The sequence below is a fragment of the Ranitomeya imitator genome, chromosome 3 (assembly GCF_032444005.1).
Source record: "Ranitomeya imitator isolate aRanImi1 chromosome 3, aRanImi1.pri, whole genome shotgun sequence".
NCBI lineage: Eukaryota > Metazoa > Chordata > Amphibia > Anura > Dendrobatidae > Ranitomeya > Ranitomeya imitator.
In genome coordinates this window covers 181146427-181165629 of record NC_091284.1, presented here as the reverse complement: position 1 = coordinate 181165629, position 19203 = coordinate 181146427, and the positions used below count along the sequence as shown (strand labels likewise).

General features: G+C 43.9%; 4 protein-coding genes across 4 annotated transcripts; 2 read left to right on the top strand and 2 right to left on the bottom strand.

Annotated features, from left to right (window-relative positions):
• Positions 1 to 387: 387 nt before the first annotated feature.
• Positions 388 to 5647, top strand: LOC138673078 (uncharacterized). Its single transcript, XM_069761669.1, has 2 exons — positions 388 to 828; positions 4141 to 5647. The coding sequence occupies exon 2, from the start codon at positions 4147 to 4149 to the stop codon at positions 5404 to 5406; it is 1260 nt and encodes a 419-aa protein (XP_069617770.1). The 5' UTR covers positions 388 to 828; positions 4141 to 4146; the 3' UTR covers positions 5407 to 5647.
• A 619-nt stretch (positions 5648 to 6266) lies between these two features.
• Positions 6267 to 7834, bottom strand: LOC138671985 (uncharacterized). The gene is made up of 2 exons (XM_069760084.1): positions 7388 to 7834; positions 6267 to 6948 (listed from the first exon to the last, which is right to left on the bottom strand). The coding sequence occupies exons 1-2, from the start codon at positions 7796 to 7798 to the stop codon at positions 6418 to 6420; spliced, it is 942 nt and encodes a 313-aa protein (XP_069616185.1). The 5' UTR covers positions 7799 to 7834; the 3' UTR covers positions 6267 to 6417.
• Positions 7835 to 10909: 3075 nt separating this feature from the next.
• On the top strand, positions 10910 to 12477 carry LOC138671984 (uncharacterized). The gene is made up of 2 exons (XM_069760082.1): positions 10910 to 11356; positions 11796 to 12477. Exons 1-2 carry the CDS (start codon positions 10946 to 10948, stop codon positions 12324 to 12326), a joined length of 942 nt encoding a protein of 313 aa, XP_069616183.1. The 5' UTR covers positions 10910 to 10945; the 3' UTR covers positions 12327 to 12477.
• Positions 12478 to 13068: 591 nt separating this feature from the next.
• LOC138673077 (uncharacterized) lies at positions 13069 to 18274 on the bottom strand. The gene is made up of 2 exons (XM_069761667.1): positions 17880 to 18274; positions 13069 to 14567 (listed from the first exon to the last, which is right to left on the bottom strand). Exon 2 carries the CDS (start codon positions 14559 to 14561, stop codon positions 13302 to 13304), a length of 1260 nt encoding a protein of 419 aa, XP_069617768.1. The 5' UTR covers positions 14562 to 14567; positions 17880 to 18274; the 3' UTR covers positions 13069 to 13301.
• Between the last annotated feature and the right edge of the window lie 929 nt (positions 18275 to 19203).

The window sequence follows — 19203 nt, the reverse complement described above, 5'->3', positions numbered from 1 at the left end:
GTGCAAGATGGACTGACGTTTTTCAGGAAGGTGAGAAGTGCATGGGAGCTGTACATGGGAGAGGAAAGTATAGAGGGACTGATGTATAGGAGTTGTGATGAAGGGGGATTGGGCGGTGAATTTGGATGGCAAGGGAATATAGGAGGATAGGAATAAAGCACATGGATAAAAGGGAGAGCAGAGTGTGGGTTACCTGACTCCTGCCCTGACTAACTGCCATGGAGTAACTGCCCTTTGGCCTGATGCTTAGCTAATGTGATGATCAAAGACGCAGTCCTGACATCTCTATAATATATCACCTCTCCTGAGATAAACATCTACAGAGATCCCCCCCTGGAGCTACAACAGTAAAGGTACCGTCACACTAGACGATTTTACAACGAGAACGACAACGATCCGACCAAAATAAGATCGCTGGAACGTCGCTGTTTAGGTCGCTGCAGAGATGCCAAACACACCAACCTACGAACGATGCTGGAGCGATATAGTGACGTAACAGCGACTCACAGATCGTCCTCGCTAGTCGTTTGCTCAGTGTCACACAGCAAGAGTGTAACGATCTAACGATGCAGACGTAGCCAGATAGGTGTGTTTTCTGCACAGGGAGACACCCAGGATGTGACGTTACGGCGTCCCGGAATATAAACCGCAACTCTACAGCGATTGATTCATATTGTTGGAGCGCTGTGTCTTCACGGTCTTCTGCCTTTCCAGCGTCCTGTTCGGAACGATCCTTCGCCAGCTACGATCCTCTTCTCCCGTGGACGTTCTGTCTAGAACGTATTCTACTGCAGGCGTCTTCATCGTTTCTTTTCTTGCTCATCAACGGTATGAAATGTCTTTCAGTTGTTTGTTTCTTTTGTGTATAGTTATGGCTATTCAATAATGTTTATCTATGTATATGGTGTAATGATGGATAAAACACCTCCGGCAGCCATCTTGTGCATCTGGCAAGCAGACGCACAAGATGGAGGCATTACTATGCGATTTGCAAACTCAGTTGCGCTGTCTGCCAATTTTGCACACACCATATGGAAAGGTAAACTAGCTGTCTGCCAATTTTGCACACACTATATGGAAAGGTTAACTAATTCTCTTGTGTCTGCCTTGGCTGGCCCTGGCGTGCTCCGCTAGTAAATAAAACAGCACACAACTTAAAGGAACGAAATTTTTTTTTTTTTAGAAACTGAACTGTTTTTTTTTTTTTTTCAACAAAACACTACAGAAAAACAGAAAAAAAAAACATTTTTAACGCCCGCGCGCCAAAAGGTGTCGCAGCGTGCGTCCATGTTGCTGCACTTGATGCTGCAGCAGCACTACTGTGCGCTCCAAGAGCGCTACTGTCCGCTCCAGTCCCTCTTGTTTGGCCAGCAGCTCTCTCACAGTGTCCGGTTCTGTAGATCGAAGATAGAATAAAAGTCTTTTTTTTTTGTCCTGTCCCAGAGGTCTTTTTTTTATTGGTTGCATTTTATTAGTCGCTGTCAAATGTGACATCCCACCGATAACCCCTCCCACTGTCTGTATACTTACGGAGAAGGGACGCCTGTTGTCCATCACTGGAGCTGCTGACCACCCATCCCCTGTCTCGGGCCAGAGTTCCCGGAGCTAAAAGTAATCAAAATCATATCTGTTTAACAATTGAACTCGCTGTGGGGAACCGCTCGCAGTTTATCGTCACTTACGAATGCTCGCCTCTGGGGAGAATGATGCCGAGCCGGGGGAGGAAGATGGGTAGCGGAAGGGCGGAGTAGTGGACTGCGGTGGGGTTACTGCATCTGTAATGTATACAATATTTCAGCTCACCTCTTATGTCCCATATGCCGTTATAATTTTGAAATGAATGATGGATAACTTACGTGACGGTCCAGCTTGTGGGCTGCTGCTGCTGCTGCTGGAAGATGTGGGGGAGGATAGTACCCTCTGTAGCCGGCGGCGTCTCTCTACACAAAAATAAAAGAAACACCATGTTTAGACAACAAAAGTACAGAGCTGTAGACATCACAATAAAACTAGACAATATTGACAGCAAAAGTTAGGAGCCTGAAATGAATGATGGATAACTTACGTGACGGTCCAGCTTGTGGGCTGCTGCTGGCCGCTGTGGTGGAGGTCAGTGCCCTCTGGTGCCGGCGGCGTCTTTCTACACAAAAATATAAAAAAAAAAAATCGCCATGTTTAGACAACAAAAGTACAGAGCTGTAGACATCACAATAAAACTAGACAACATTGACAGCAAAAGTTAGGAGCCTATCGAAATTCGGCAGCATCTGTAATGTATTCTATATTTCTGCTCCCCTGTAAAGTCCCATATGCAGTTATAAAATTGAAATGAATGATGGATAACTTACGTGACGGTCCAGGCTGTGGGCTGCTGCTGGCCGCTGTGGTGGAGGCCAGTGCCCTCTGGTGCCGGCGGCGTCTTTCTACACAAAAATATAAAAAAAAGAAATCGCCATGTTTAGACAACAAAAGTACAGAGCTGTAGACATCACAATAAAACTAGACAACATTGACAGCAAAAGTTAGGAGCCTATCGAAATTCGGCAGCATCTGTAATGTATTCTATATTTCTGCTCCCCTGTAAAGTCCCATATGCAGTTATAAAATTGAAATGAATGATGGATAACTTACGTGACGGTCCAGGCTGTGGCCTGCTGCTGGCCGCTGTGGTGGAGGCCAGTGCCCTCTGGTGCCGGCGGCGTCTCTCTACACAAAAAAATTAAAAAAAAGAAATCGCCATGTTTAGACAACAAAAGTACAGAGCTGTAGAAAAAAAAAAAAAAAAAGAGGCCATTTGCGGGAAGGAGTAAAAATCAATTTTGACAAGCTAAATGTAATTACATATATAGAACATAGGAAGCACCTCACGGCAGTGCACGTCTCCTGTTTCCCCCTACTGGCAGTGCGAGCAGGGTTGCCAACCTCCACGTAATGATTTCAGGCCAATCGGGATTACAATTGCGGACATCCGTATAAATTAAATATGGGGGGTGGAGATTATGGAATTCATGACCTGACCAATTTTTACGCGACAACGCATTTTTGCGCTTGGACACTATAGAAATTTGAAAAGAAAATATTAAATTTTTGTCCTCGTAAGTCCCGGACAAGTTGGCAACCACGGGCACGAGTCTCCCATTTCCCCCCGCTCGGTACCGTGCGTCTTCCAATTCCACCATTCTGATACTTGCCTTGCTTTGCCTCCGCTCGCAAGTGTGCCAGATGGAGTGGCTGCTTATAGCGCAGGTCGGCCCACTTCTTGCGCAGTTGCAGCGCACTGCGCCGGATGCTAAACCTCCTCTCCATCATTTCTGCAATGCGGCCCAGCACTGCATTCTTGTGCAAATTTGGGTGGGCAGGCCGGCTCCTCCGTCCCTCATAGTCGAGGGCATCCATTCTGTCCACAAAAAAACGCACCTCGGCCTGCCCCAGAGGAGCACAGCGCTGTCTCGCCGCCATTTTCTAAAGATAGACGCTGTACGGCACCGCCTAACCACGCCCAGAGGAGGTCCTAGCTGCGGCGCGATCGGCATCGCTATAGCGTCTCTGATTATGCACAGCGTCGCGTTTGTGACGCCGGCTCCAGACATCCTTTTTTTTTTTTTGGCGTTCCCGTTACCAAGTCACAGCGTTTATTGTCTTGCTTTCAGTTTTGTAGTAGCTTGTATCGTAATTTTGGGATGTTAATGAGGTGCAGCTGTAGTGTTAAACGCTGCTTATTACACATGTAAATATAAATTTCCATTAAATCCTATGTTCACATTTCTGTAGAACAGGGCAGCGTCTGAGATGCAACGCTGAACAGATATGTGAGCACATGCCCAACGCCGCTTTTTGTGACCCATGCATTAACTTTTCCATGGTTTTAGGGTCAGAAAAAAAACATCATGCATCGTCCTCTGTGTCCTGACGCATGATTCACAAAACGATAGGGCAACACATGTTATTTCAGGCCCCTAGGTAAAATATAGTGGCACATGCATTGCCGTGGCTGCACCGAACAAAACGCTAATGTGAACTTTGCCTTATAACAAAAAAAAAAAAAAAAAAAGATGTGTGAACACTATTTAACAGTATTGGTTGTCTTGTGTCACTTTAGCAAATCATATGTAATAATTATTTTTTATTGTGCTTTTTCAGGTTGCCATGTCTCTTTCGGATGTACCTGCGATTGTAGCGGCTGCATTGCTGTTAGAAGCTCAGAACCAGCTGGAGGCTGAAGCGCGAAACAATCGTGCAAAGCGACAGCGCCGCATGTGGACCAGACAGTGGCTGCAGAAGAGGAATCAATTGTCCCACATGGGCCTAATCAGGGAACTGAAGGAGAACAACCCGCATGATTTCAAGAACTACCTGAGAATGTCCGAGGATTCATTTAATTTCCTACTTGAAGCTGTGGAACCTTATATTAGGCGGCAAAATACAAGGATGCGAGCTGCTGTCCCTGTGGATGAGAGACTGGCTGTTACGCTCCGGTTCCTGGCGACTGGAAGGTCTATGCAAGACTTGCATTACTGCGCTGCGATTTCCCGAACCCTACTCAGCGTCATAATTCCGGAGACATGTAAAGCAATTATCTCTGCTTTACACCAAAATTACATGCCTTTCCCAGAGACCCCGGATGATTGGAAAGAGATTTCAAGGGGATTTCATGAGCAATGGCAGTTCCCTAATTGCGGGGGTGCCTTGGATGGGAAACATGTCCGCATCACCCAACCACCACACTCCGGCTCCTTTTATTATAACTATAAGGGTTATTTCAGCGTAATTCTGATGGCCCTCGTTAATGCGAACTACGAATTTGTAAGTGTGTCTGTAGGGATTAACGGGAGATTATCTGATGGCGGAGTTTTGGAGCTAACCGATTTTGGGGACCGCTTGAAAGAAAACAAACTGGCCTTGCCTCCCAACAGTGACACTACTGAAAACATGAACTTTGTGTTTGTCGGAGATGAGGCGTTCCCACTGCATCCCAACCTTTTGAAGCCATTCTCCCAGAAAACTCTGACACCTGAGCGGCGCATATTTAATTACCGGCTTTCGAGAGCTAGACGCGTTGTGGAGAATGCGTTTGGAATCATGGCAAACCGATTTCGTGTTTTCCACACTGCAATGAACATGAAACTATCGTCTATAGACTCTGTGGTTCTTGCTTGTTGCGTCCTCCACAACTTTTTGCGCCGCCGTGATGCCACTGCATACAGCCCTCCACAGTATGTAGACTCTGTTGACCCTGCAAACGGGGATATAACCCAGGGAGAATGGCGTCTAGATGAGCACAGGGTTTCTGGCCTGGAAAGTCTGGGATCCGGAAGGAACAATGATGACGCGACAAATTGCAGGGAAAAATACTGTGACTTTTTCAATGGTCCAGGGGCTGTCTCATGGCAGCACCAACAATTGTAGCGCAACTGTCGGCATATCTTTTACCATTTATTAGGGATTACATTTGTTTTTGTTCATCCGCTCTCGTGTACCATTCTTTTTAGAACCCAACCAATTTCTTTGTCAAGTAACAATGTCAACATAACGATATATTGATTTATGTACATTGTCTTGTTCTTTTTATTCCATTCCAATTAAAATATTGAACTATGAAAATACTCTACTTCTGTATCAAACATATGAACCATGGGAATCAACAACCTCTTCTGCCCTAGCGCTTTCATGATGTGTGTGTGTGTGTGTGTGTGTATGTGTATATATATATATATATATATATATATATATATATATATATATATATATATATATATATATATATATATATATATACAAAATAGGAAAAAGAAGGCAGCACTCCCAAAGTTTCATGTGAAAAAAAAAATGGAGATTTAATCGACCCACATCACTGCGCGACGTTTCAGCTCACTGAACCTTTTTCAAGGCTCGAAAAAGGCTCAGGGAGCCGAAACGTCGAGCAGTGATGTGGGTCGATGAAATCTCCATATTTTTTTCACATGAAACTTTGGGAGTGCTGCCTTCTTTTTCCTATTTTGTATATATGTTGGATAAATGCTTGGACCATTCTATCCAGGGGGCTAGGCACCCGCTATTGGTGAGCATTGTGCTGTTCTATATATATATATATATATATATATATATATATATATATATATATATATATATATATATATATATATATATATATATCCCGATTATAATGCATTTGGTATTGTACAGTATGCATGTCCACTTTGCATATTGCCCACCCACATAGTATTTTGCCCATCCAGAGAGCCACGTAGTATGGAGACAAATTTGAAAAATATATATATTTTATTTGTTTTCACATGACATTTTCATGTGGCACAAGGATTAATTACCGGGCGTCAGGCCAATGACTGCAGGGCAGTAGGCAGAGTGGATTATGGACGTTATAAAACTGAAGTCTATAGTGTTTTCAAGACAAGATCCCTACAAATTTTGATAGTAGGTGCCCATCTCGCTGTACCGGTCCGTGGACGTAGGAGGTCCTTGTGAAAAGTCTGCAAAAGAAGGAGGTGCAGGTGGTGTCCAGAACTGAGAATGATGTGGGCCTGGTCTGCGGACAGGAGTGCTGTGCATGGGCTCCTGTGGTGGTCCCAAATAAAACTGGCTACTGGGCTGACGCTCAGTGATGTTCAACATAGATGTGTCGCTCAGTTTTCCAGCGGCTGCCGCGTTCAGAACGTCAAACATCAATCGCTCCGCGTGAGATCGTTGGGTAACGTCCAATTTTTTTAACCGTTCCTCAACCAAGGTTGGGAATGCGGAGAGCTGGGTTGCCGCATGCTTGGACAAGATGTTGTTAGCCATTGCCAGGAGATCCACAGGTGTCCCCGCTGTCGACTTTCTTTTGCGAGATGGCCGCTGTCGACGTCTCTGATCCTCGAGACACGGGCTTCTGGAGGACTGATGGGACTGGACATCGTTCCCTTCTGGTCTTTCCCGCTGTTGAAGAGGCACCTGCGATTCAAGCAAAAAGAAAAAAAAATTAAAAGTCAATAACATACAAACAACTCAGCCTAGAGCCCCACCTCTCCAACACCTCTATTCCTGTTCATGGGAAGCTATGAGGAACTAGGTAGCAAACCACAGGGGTTACAGAGCTTTCAGAGCTGGGCTGAACTACATTGGGCAGCAATACTGTATGTACAAATGTGCGGAAGACACAATATGTTAATGTATTTATCTTTATGTTATAGACTTTTGAAATTATTAAAAATGCATTTAAAGGAGGGGGGAGTACTGTTTGGACATACTTCTCAGAACAGGAAGTGACAACTGTTATTAACAGGGGGATTAAACATGAAAAATGTGAATCATTATTATTGGAAACCATGCAGTCTCATAAACCTACAAGACACACGGCATGCTACTAGAAGGGAAGCTAGGGGGTACTTACATGCTCGTCCGGAGACTCGGGCAGGTTCTCTTCAGGCGATGGTGCACATATGCTTGTGACAGTCTGGCACGGACGAGGAATTTCCTGGTCCCGAGTGAACGCCAGCAGGTCATAGTACCACAACTTGGGCACATAGACGTCGTCAGTTCCGGCCCCAGACTTCAGCGACTTTTCCACCTTGTTCAACTCTTTTTTGTAGACTGTGCGGAGAGCCTGGATTTTTTTACGCACAATGTGTTCATCCACCGTCTCAGTGGGATGATGCTCCTTGTAGATGGCCACCAGCTTCTCATACGCATCTTTCTTTTTGTAGCGGTTGCTGTAATCCGCCGACTTTATCTTCCACAAGCAGGGCAGGGAGCGGTACATCTCTATGAGTGCCCGAACACAGTCTTGTTCATTGGCAGACATCTAAAAAAAGAATAAAAACATGAAGCAACATCAAGCAAGAAAGTTGTGGCCCCTGTGCCTTTCCTAATGTGAGCAGCCTTCTCTTGTATGGGATGGGCCGTGCGCTCTTTCCTTTTGGTAGCCACCATTTTAGTGATGGAATGGTTCGTATGTTTTTTTTATAATATTAATACCAATTTTGGGGCTTGAAAATGGCAGATTAAAAAAAAAAAAAAAAAATTACCATGAAAGATTTAATAAGAACGCTGATGAGTTCAAAATCTCCAACCAGGTCGCTCACAAGAAGCTAGAGAACGATGTAAAGGTCTCGATTTACAACCACGACGCTCACGAGATGTTAAATCAATACGGATCAGAATTCCAGATTTCAAAACAAGACGCTCACGAGAGGTTATAAAACAAAGACGCTGCAAAGATCTTGATTTCCAACCAGAACGCTTACGAGATGGAGAATGAACACGATGCAGAGTTGTGGATTTCCAACCTATTGCAAGATGCTCGTAGTTGAAGTACGCACAAGTGATTGAACAGTTGACTCAAGCTTTTTATATCGGAACCTTGCTATAGAACCTACCTATAGATGATCCCGCTGTGGCCTATCACAGTTCACAGGGAGACATCACACCCACTCCATTGTATAACGTTATGGCGTCACCATTTTTTTTTTATTAAATAAAGTAAAAGCCTTTTTTTGTAATGGCTGTTGTAATCCCCATGTAGGCTGTTGCGACAGATGGCATCTCCTTTTGTAAAGTCATGTTATGGCGTCACCTTTTTTAATGTCATTATGTCCTCCCCTTTGTCATTGTAATGTATTATAAAGACCCCCTTTATTTATAATGTAGACACCACATCACAGACTATTGCGACACATGGCATCTCCTTTGTAAAGTCATGTCCTGAGGTCACTTTTTTAATGTTATAATGTAATGTAAAGGCGTCTCCTTTTGTAATTGTTATGTATTGTAAAGACCTCTTTTATGGAATGTACACACCACCTCCCAGGCTTTATCAGGACAGAGGGAGTCACCTTTTGTAATAGCGTATCCTTTTTTTTATTTTAGGTAATACTTTATCACTTGGCGGTCCCCTATCCTTTGTAATTGCATATTTTAATATTAATATATTAATATATATTAATATATTGTATTAATCAGGCGATATGTATTGGACCTAGGCTATCATAGTATGGGAAGTTTATGTGATCGTGGTAAATTGATATTTTCCAAGAAAACGTTTAAAATTTAAATCTATTACGGGCGTCACTGCAATGTATTGTAAAGGCGTCTCCTTTTTAATGTACAACGCCTACCTGGCTAGAGCAAGACGCTGCGACGGCCCCTATGATCGTTGCTGGCGTCGTTGCTTTTGGTGTCAAACACAACGATACACGCCAATCGAACGACAAAATAAAGTTCTGAACTTTCAGCGCCGACTAGCGACATCACAGCGGGATCCAGATCGCTGCTGCGTGTCAAACACAACGATATCGCTAACGAGGACGCTGTTACGTCACAGATCGTTGTCGTTCTCGTTGTAAAATCGTCTAGTGTGACGGTACCTTAAGTACTGGGAACCATGTAAAGGTACCGTCACACTAGACGATTTTACAACGAGAACGACAACGATCTGTGACGTAACAGCGTCCTCGTTAGCGATATCGTTGTGTTTGACACGCAGCAGCGATCTGGATCCCGCTGTGATGTCGCTAGTCGGCGCTGAAAGTTCAGAACTTTATTTTGTCGTTCGATTGGCGTGTATCGTTGTGTTTGACACCAAAAGCAACGACGCCAGCAACGATCATAGGGGCCGTCGCAGCGTCTTGCTCTAGCCAGGTAGGCGTTGTACATTAAAAAGGAGACGCCTTTACAATACATTGCAGTGACGCCCGTAATAGATTTAAATTTTAAACGTTTTCTTGGAAAATATCAATTTACCACGATCACATAAACTTCCCATACTATGATAGCCTAGGTCCAATACATATCGCCTGATTAATACAATATATTAATATATATTAATATATTAATATTAAAATATGCAATTACAAAGGATAGGGGACCGCCAAGTGATAAAGTATTACCTAAAATAAAAAAAAGGATACGCTATTACAAAAGGTGACTCCCTCTGTCCTGATAAAGCCTGGGAGGTGGTGTGTACATTCCATAAAAGAGGTCTTTACAATACATAACAATTACAAAAGGAGACGCCTTTACATTACATTATAACATTAAAAAAGTGACCTCAGGACATGACTTTACAAAGGAGATGCCATGTGTCGCAATAGTCTGTGATGTGGTGTCTACATTATAAATAAAGGGGGTCTTTATAATACATTACAATGACAAAGGGGAGGACATAATGACATTAAAAAAGGTGACGCCATAACATGACTTTACAAAAGGAGATGCCATCTGTCGCAACAGCCTACATGGGGATTACAACAGCCATTACAAAAAAAGGCTTTTACTTTATTTAATAAAAAAAAAATGGTGACGCCATAACGTTATACAATGGAGTGGGTGTGATGTCTCCCTGTGAACTGTGATAGGCCACAGCGGGATCATCTATAGGTAGGTTCTATAGCAAGGTTCCGATATAAAAAGCTTGAGTCAACTGTTCAATCACTTGTGCGTACTTCAACTACGAGCATCTTGCAATAGGTTGGAAATCCACAACTCTGCATCGTGTTCATTCTCCATCTCGTAAGCGTTCTGGTTGGAAATCAAGATCTTTGCAGCGTCTTTGTTTTATAACCTCTCGTGAGCGTCTTGTTTTGAAATCTGGAATTCTGATCCGTATTGATTTAACATCTCGTGAGCGTCGTGGTTGTAAATCGAGACCTTTACATCGTTCTCTAGCTTCTTGTGAGCGACCTGGTTGGAGATTTTGAACTCATCAGCGTTCTTATTAAATCTTTCATGGTAATTTTTTTTTTTTTTTTTTAATCTGCCATTTTCAAGCCCCAAAATTGGTATTAATATTATAAAAAAAACATACGAACCATTCCATCACTAAAATGGTGGCTACCAAAAGGAAAGAGCGCACGGCCCATCCCATACAAGAGAAGGCTGCTCACATTAGGAAAGGCACAGGGGCCACAACTTTCTTGCTTGATGTTGCTTCATGTTTTTATTCTTTTTTTAGATGTCTGCCAATGAACAAGACTGTGTTCGGGCACTCATAGAGATGTACCGCTCCCTGCCCTGCTTGTGGAAGATAAAGTCGGCGGATTACAGCAACCGCTACAAAAAGAAAGATGCGTATGAGAAGCTGGTGGCCATCTACAAGGAGCATCATCCCACTGAGACGGTGGATGAACACATTGTGCGTAAAAAAATCCAGGCTCTCCGCACAGTCTACAAAAAAGAGTTGAACAAGGTGGAAAAGTCGCTGAAGTCTGGGGCCGGAACTGACGACGTCTATGTGCCCAAGTTGTGGTACTATGACCTGCTGGCGTTCACTCGGGACCAGGAAATTCCTCGTCCGTGCCAGACTGTCACAAGCATATGTGCACCATCGCCTGAAGAGAACCTGCCCGAGTCTCCGGACGAGCATGTAAGTACCCCCTAGCTTCCCTTCTAGTAGCATGCCGTGTGTCTTGTAGGTTTATGAGACTGCATGGTTTCCAATAATAATGATTCACATTTTTCATGTTTAATCCCCCTGTTAATAACAGTTGTCACTTCCTGTTCTGAGAAGTATGTCCAAACAGTACTCCCCCCTCCTTTAAATGCATTTTTAATAATTTCAAAAGTCTATAACATAAAGATAAATACATTAACATATTGTGTCTTCCGCACATTTGTACATACAGTATTGCTGCCCAATGTAGTTCAGCCCAGCTCTGAAAGCTCTGTAACCCCTGTGGTTTGCTACCTAGTTCCTCATAGCTTCCCATGAACAGGAATAGAGGTGTTGGAGAGGTGGGGCTCTAGGCTGAGTTGTTTGTATGTTATTGACTTTTAATTTTTTTTTCTTTTTGCTTGAATCGCAGGTGCCTCTTCAACAGCGGGAAAGACCAGAAGGGAACGATGTCCAGTCCCATCAGTCCTCCAGAAGCCCGTGTCTCGAGGATCAGAGACGTCGACAGCGGCCATCTCGCAAAAGAAAGTCGACAGCGGGGACACCTGTGGATCTCCTGGCAATGGCTAACAACATCTTGTCCAAGCATGCGGCAACCCAGCTCTCCGCATTCCCAACCTTGGTTGAGGAACGGTTAAAAAAATTGGACGTTACCCAACGATCTCACGCGGAGCGATTGATGTTTGACGTTCTGAACGCGGCAGCCGCTGGAAAACTGAGCGACACATCTATGTTGAACATCACTGAGCGTCAGCCCAGTAGCCAGTTTTATTTGGGACCACCACAGGAGCCCATGCACAGCACTCCTGTCCGCAGACCAGGCCCACATCATTCTCAGTTCTGGACACCACCTGCACCTCCTTCTTTTGCAGACTTTTCACAAGGACCTCCTACGTCCACGGACCGGTACAGCGAGATGGGCACCTACTATCAAAATTTGTAGGGATCTTGTCTTGAAAACACTATAGACTTCAGTTTTATAACGTCCATAATCCACTCTGCCTACTGCCCTGCAGTCATTGGCCTGACGCCCGGTAATTAATCCTTGTGCCACATGAAAATGTCATGTGAAAACAAATAAAATATATATATTTTTCAAATTTGTCTCCATACTACGTGGCTCTCTGGATGGGCAAAATACTATGTGGGTGGGCAATATGCAAAGTGGACATGCATACTGTACAATACCAAATGCATTATAATCGGGATATATATATATATATATATATATATATATATATATATATATATATATATATAGAACAGCACAATGCTCACCAATAGCGGGTGCCTAGCCCCCTGGATAGAATGGTCCAAGCATTTATCCAACATATATACAAAATAGGAAAAAGAAGGCAGCACTCCCAAAGTTTCATGTGAAAAAAATATGGAGATTTCATCGACCCACATCACTGCTCGACGTTTCGGCTCCCTGAGCCTTTTTCGAGCCTTGAAAAAGGTTCAGTGAGCTGAAACGTCGCGCAGTGATGTGGGTCGATTAAATCTCCATTTTTTTTTTCACATGAAACTTTGGGAGTGCTGCCTTCTTTTTCCTATTTTGTATATATATATATATATATATATATATATATATATATATATATATATATATATATATATATATACACATACACACACACACACACACACACATCATGAAAGCGCTAGGGCAGAAGAGGTTGTTGATTCCCATGGTTCATATGTTTGATACAGAAGTAGAGTATTTTCATAGTTCAATATTTTAATTGGAATGGAATAAAAAGAACAAGACAATGTACATAAATCAATATATCGTTATGTTGACATTGTTACTTGACAAAGAAATTGGTTGGGTTCTAAAAAGAATGGTACACGAGAGCGGATGAACAAAAACAAATGTAATCCCTAATAAATGGTAAAAGATATGCCGACAGTTGCGCTACAATTGTTGGTGCTGCCATGAGACAGCCCCTGGACCATTGAAAAAGTCACAGTATTTTTCCCTGCAATTTGTCGCGTCATCATTGTTCCTTCCGGATCCCAGACTTTCCAGGCCAGAAACCCTGTGCTCATCTAGACGCCATTCTCCCTGGGTTATATCCCCGTTTGCAGGGTCAACAGAGTCTACATACTGTGGAGGGCTGTATGCAGTGGCATCACGGCGGCGCAAAAAGTTGTGGAGGACGCAACAAGCAAGAACCACAGAGTCTATAGACGATAGTTTCATGTTCATTGCAGTGTGGAAAACACGAAATCGGTTTGCCATGATTCCAAACGCATTCTCCACAACGCGTCTAGCTCTCGAAAGCCGGTAATTAAATATGCGCCGCTCAGGTGTCAGAGTTTTCTGGGAGAATGGCTTCAAAAGGTTGGGATGCAGTGGGAACGCCTCATCTCCGACAAACACAAAGTTCATGTTTTCAGTAGTGTCACTGTTGGGAGGCAAGGCCAGTTTGTTTTCTTTCAAGCGGTCCCCAAAATCGGTTAGCTCCAAAACTCCGCCATCAGATAATCTCCCGTTAATCCCTACAGACACACTTACAAATTCGTAGTTCGCATTAACGAGGGCCATCAGAATTACGCTGAAATAACCCTTATAGTTATAATAAAAGGAGCCGGAGTGTGGTGGTTGGGTGATGCGGACATGTTTCCCATCCAAGGCACCCCCGCAATTAGGGAACTGCCATTGCTCATGAAATCCCCTTGAAATCTCTTTCCAATCATCCGGGGTCTCCGGGAAAGGCATGTAATTTTGGTGTAAAGCAGAGATAATTGCTTTACATGTCTCCGGAATTATGACGCTGAGTAGGGTTCGGGAAATCGCAGCGCAGTAATGCAAGTCTTGCATAGACCTTCCAGTCGCCAGGAACCGGAGCGTAACAGCCAGTCTCTCATCCACAGGGACAGCAGCTCGCATCCTTGTATTTTGCCGCCTAATATAAGGTTCCACAGCTTCAAGTAGGAAATTAAATGAATCCTCGGACATTCTCAGGTAGTTCTTGAAATCATGCGGGTTGTTCTCCTTCAGTTCCCTGATTAGGCCCATGTGGGACAATTGATTCCTCTTCTGCAGCCACTGTCTGGTCCACATGCGGCGCTGTCGCTTTGCACGATTGTTTCGCGCTTCAGCCTCCAGCTGGTTCTGAGCTTCTAACAGCAATGCAGCCGCTACAATCGCAGGTACATCCGAAAGAGACATGGCAACCTGAAAAAGCACAATAAAAAATAATTATTACATATGATTTGCTAAAGTGACACAAGACAACCAATACTGTTAAATAGTGTTCACACATCTTTTTTTTTTTTTTTTTTTGTTATAAGGCAAAGTTCACATTAGCGTTTTGTTCGGTGCAGCCACGGCAATGCATGTGCCACTATATTTTACCTAGGGGCCTGAAATAACATGTGTTGCCCTATCGTTTTGTGAATCATGCGTCAGGACACAGAGGACGATGCATGATGTTTTTTTTCTGACCCTAAAACCATGGAAAAGTTAATGCATGGGTCACAAAAAGCGGCGTTGGGCATGTGCTCACATATCTGTTCAGCGTTGCATCTCAGACGCTGCCCTGTTCTACAGAAATGTGAACATAGGATTTAATGGAAATTTATATTTACATGTGTAATAAGCAGCGTTTAACACTACAGCTGCACCTCATTAACATCCCAAAATTACGATACAAGCTACTACAAAACTGAAAGCAAGACAATAAACGCTGTGACTTGGTAACGGGAACGCCAAAAAAAAAAAAAGGATGTCTGGAGCCGGCGTCACAAACGCGACGCTGTGCATAATCAGAGACGCTATAGCGATGCCGATCGCGCCGCAGCTAGGACCTCCTCTGGGCGTGGTTAGGCGGTGCCGTACAGCGTCTATCTTTAGAAAATGGCGGCGAGACAGCGCTGTGCTCCTCTGGGGCAGGCCGAGGTGCGTTTTTTTGTGGACAGAATGGATGCCCTCGACTATGAGGGACGGAGGAGCCGGCCTGCCCACCCAAATTTGCACAAGAATGCAGTGCTGGGCCGCATTGCAGAAATGATGGAGAGGAGGTTTAGCATCCGGCGCAGTGCGCTGCAACTGCGCAAGAAGTGGGCCGACCTGCGCTATAAGCAGCCACTCCATCTGGCACACTTGCGAGCGGAGGCAAAGCAAGGCAAGTATCAGAATGGTGGAATTGGAAGACGCACGGTACCGAGCGGGGGGAAATGGGAGACTCGTGCCCGTGGTTGCCAACTTGTCCGGGACTTACGAGGACAAAAATTTAATATTTTCTTTTCAAATTTCTATAGTGTCCAAGCGCAAAAATGCGTTGTCGCGTAAAAATTGGTCAGGTCATGAATTCCATAATCTCCACCCCCCATATTTAATTTATACGGATGTCCGCAATTGTAATCCCGATTGGCCTGAAATCATTACGTGGAGGTTGGCAACCCTGCTCGCACTGCCAGTAGGGGGAAACAGGAGACGTGCACTGCCGTGAGGTGCTTCCTATGTTCTATATATGTAATTACATTTAGCTTGTCAAAATTGATTTTTACTCCTTCCCGCAAATGGCCTCTTTTTTTTTTTTTTTTTCTACAGCTCTGTACTTTTGTTGTCTAAACATGGCGATTTCTTTTTTTTAATTTTTTTGTGTAGAGAGACGCCGCCGGCACCAGAGGGCACTGGCCTCCACCACAGCGGCCAGCAGCAGGCCACAGCCTGGACCGTCACGTAAGTTATCCATCATTCATTTCAATTTTATAACTGCATATGGGACTTTACAGGGGAGCAGAAATATAGAATACATTACAGATGCTGCCGAATTTCGATAGGCTCCTAACTTTTGCTGTCAATGTTGTCTAGTTTTATTGTGATGTCTACAGCTCTGTACTTTTGTTGTCTAAACATGGCGATTTCTTTTTTTTATATTTTTGTGTAGAAAGACGCCGCCGGCACCAGAGGGCACTGGCCTCCACCACAGCGGCCAGCAGCAGCCCACAGCCTGGACCGTCACGTAAGTTATCCATCATTCATTTCAATTTTATAACTGCATATGGGACTTTACAGGGGAGCAGAAATATAGAATACATTACAGATGCTGCCGAATTTCGATAGGCTCCTAACTTTTGCTGTCAATGTTGTCTAGTTTTATTGTGATGTCTACAGCTCTGTACTTTTGTTGTCTAAACATGGCGATTTTTTTTTTTTATATTTTTGTGTAGAAAGACGCCGCCGGCACCAGAGGGCACTGACCTCCACCACAGCGGCCAGCAGCAGCCCACAAGCTGGACCGTCACGTAAGTTATCCATCATTCATTTCAGGCTCCTAACTTTTGCTGTCAATATTGTCTAGTTTTATTGTGATGTCTACAGCTCTGTACTTTTGTTGTCTAAACATGGTGTTTCTTTTATTTTTGTGTAGAGAGACGCCGCCGGCTACAGAGGGTACTATCCTCCCCCACATCTTCCAGCAGCAGCAGCAGCAGCCCACAAGCTGGACCGTCACGTAAGTTATCCATCATTCATTTCAAAATTATAACGGCATATGGGACATAAGAGGTGAGCTGAAATATTGTATACATTACAGATGCAGTAACCCCACCGCAGTCCACTACTCCGCCCTTCCGCTACCCATCTTCCTCCCCCGGCTCGGCATCATTCTCCCCAGAGGCGAGCATTCGTAAGTGACGATAAACTGCGAGCGGTTCCCCACAGCGAGTTCAATTGTTAAACAGATATGATTTTGATTACTTTTAGCTCCGGGAACTCTGGCCCGAGACAGGGGATGGGTGGTCAGCAGCTCCAGTGATGGACAACAGGCGTCCCTTCTCCGTAAGTATACAGACAGTGGGAGGGGTTATCGGTGGGATGTCACATTTGACAGCGACTAATAAAATGCAACCAATAAAAAAAAGACCTCTGGGACAGGACAAAAAAAAAAGACTTTTATTCTATCTTCGATCTACAGAACCGGACACTGTGAGAGAGCTGCTGGCCAAACAAGAGGGACTGGAGCGGACAGTAGCGCTCTTGGAGCGCACAGTAGTGCTGCTGCAGCATCAAGTGCAGCAACATGGACGCACGCTGCGACACCTTTTGGCGCGCGGGCGTTAAAAATGTTTTTTTTTTCTGTTTTTCTGTAGTGTTTTGTTGAAAAAAAAAAAAAAACAGTTCAGTTTCTAAAAAAAAAAAAATTTCGTTCCTTTAAGTTGTGTGCTGTTTTATTTACTAGCGGAGCACGCCAGGGCCAGCCAAGGCAGACACAAGAGAATTAGTTAACCTTTCCATATAGTGTGTGCAAAATTGGCAGACAGCTAGTTTACCTTTCCATATGGTGTGTGCAAAATTGGCAGACAGCGCAACTGAGTTTGCAAATCGCATAGTAATGCCTCCATCTTGTGCGTCTGCTTGCCAGATGCACAAGATGGCTGCCGGAGGTGTTTTATCCATCATTACACCATATACATAGATAAACATTATTGAATAGCCATAACTATACACAAAAGAAACAAACAACTGAAAGACATTTCATACCGTTGATGAGCAAGAAAAGAAACGATGAAGACGCCTGCAGTAGAATACGTTCTAGACAGAACGTCCACGGGAGAAGAGGATCGTAGCTGGCGAAGGATCGTTCCGAACAGGACGCTGGAAAGGCAGAAGACCGTGAAGACACAGCGCTCCAACAATATGAATCAATCGCTGTAGAGTTGCGGTTTATATTCCGGGACGCCGTAACGTCACATCCTGGGTGTCTCCCTGTGCAGAAAACACACCTATCTGGCTACGTCTGCATCGTTAGATCGTTACACTCTTGCTGTGTGACACTGAGCAAACGACTAGCGAGGACGATCTGTGAGTCGCTGTTACGTCACTATATCGCTCCAGCATCGTTCGTAGGTTGGTGTGTTTGGCATCTCTGCAGCGACCTAAACAGCGACGTTCCAGCGATCTTATTTTGGTCGGATCGTTGTCGTTCTCGTTGTAAAATCGTCTAGTGTGACGGTACCTTAACTGATGAATTCTAGCAAAGGAGTTGAATGACAAGATTACCATTCAGGATGCTTGCTGACATTGAATGGAGTAAAAAGACATGCAAGCTAGTTCAGTTCAGGGGTTGAATGACATGATTACCATTCAGGATGCTTGCTGATATTTAATGGAGTAAAAAGACATGCAAGGTTGTTCAGTTTAGGGGTTGAATGACATAATTACCATTCATGAAGCTTGACGATATTGAATGGAGTAAAAAGACATGCAAGGTAGTTCAGTTCAGGGGTTGAATTACATGATTACCTGTGTAAAGAGAGAAGAGAGAAGATGGATGTTAGTTCCTTGCTATGGAGTAACTGCCCTTTGACTTGATGCTTAGCTAATGCGATGCTTTGCTGAATGCTTGCGACCCCACACATGCTTATGTTTTTTTTTGGGGGGGTTACCTAAATACACTGTTCCATTCCTTTTGTTTTATTGGTTTGTTCCCTTTTTCCAACATTAATTTGTTCAGTACATTTTGCATTTCACATTCCCTGCTGTTTGTAATTTAGATATGTTCCGAAGCCATTTAAGACTGTTGACACTTGTTGAGCCAGGACTTAGCTTGCATTGTCCATAACTTTTATGATTTCCTAAACTGTTAACATGATGCATGGATATGTCCTTTAATCTTTTTTTTTTTTTTTTAAAGAATCCTATCCACTGGGCTCTTCTATGCGTGTCTTCATCTTGAGTTCTTAATTGGGAAATCCACCATCTCAGGCATTGTCCATTCTACTTGCTCAGAAATATGGTCCCGACTGCATCAATCGGTAATGCCTGAGCCCAAAAAAGAAGACTGGCTGCGGATAGCCCGTGGCTT

Bases quoted from the DNA above. Each gene is read 5' to 3' on its own strand.
- LOC138673078 (XM_069761669.1), top strand. From the start codon at position 4,147: ATGTCTCTTTCGGATGTACCTGCGATTGTAGCGGCTGCATTGCTGTTA.
- LOC138671984 (XM_069760082.1), top strand. From the start codon at position 10,946: ATGTCTGCCAATGAACAAGACTGTGTTCGGGCACTCATAGAGATGTAC. The intron at 11,357-11,795 runs GTAAGTACCCCC...CTTGAATCGCAG, and splicing joins CCGAGTCTCCGGACGAGCAT to GTGCCTCTTCAACAGCGGGA.
- LOC138673077 (XM_069761667.1), bottom strand. From the start codon at position 14,561: ATGTCTCTTTCGGATGTACCTGCGATTGTAGCGGCTGCATTGCTGTTA.
- LOC138671985 (XM_069760084.1), bottom strand. From the start codon at position 7,798: ATGTCTGCCAATGAACAAGACTGTGTTCGGGCACTCATAGAGATGTAC. The intron at 6,949-7,387 runs GTAAGTACCCCC...CTTGAATCGCAG, and splicing joins CCGAGTCTCCGGACGAGCAT to GTGCCTCTTCAACAGCGGGA.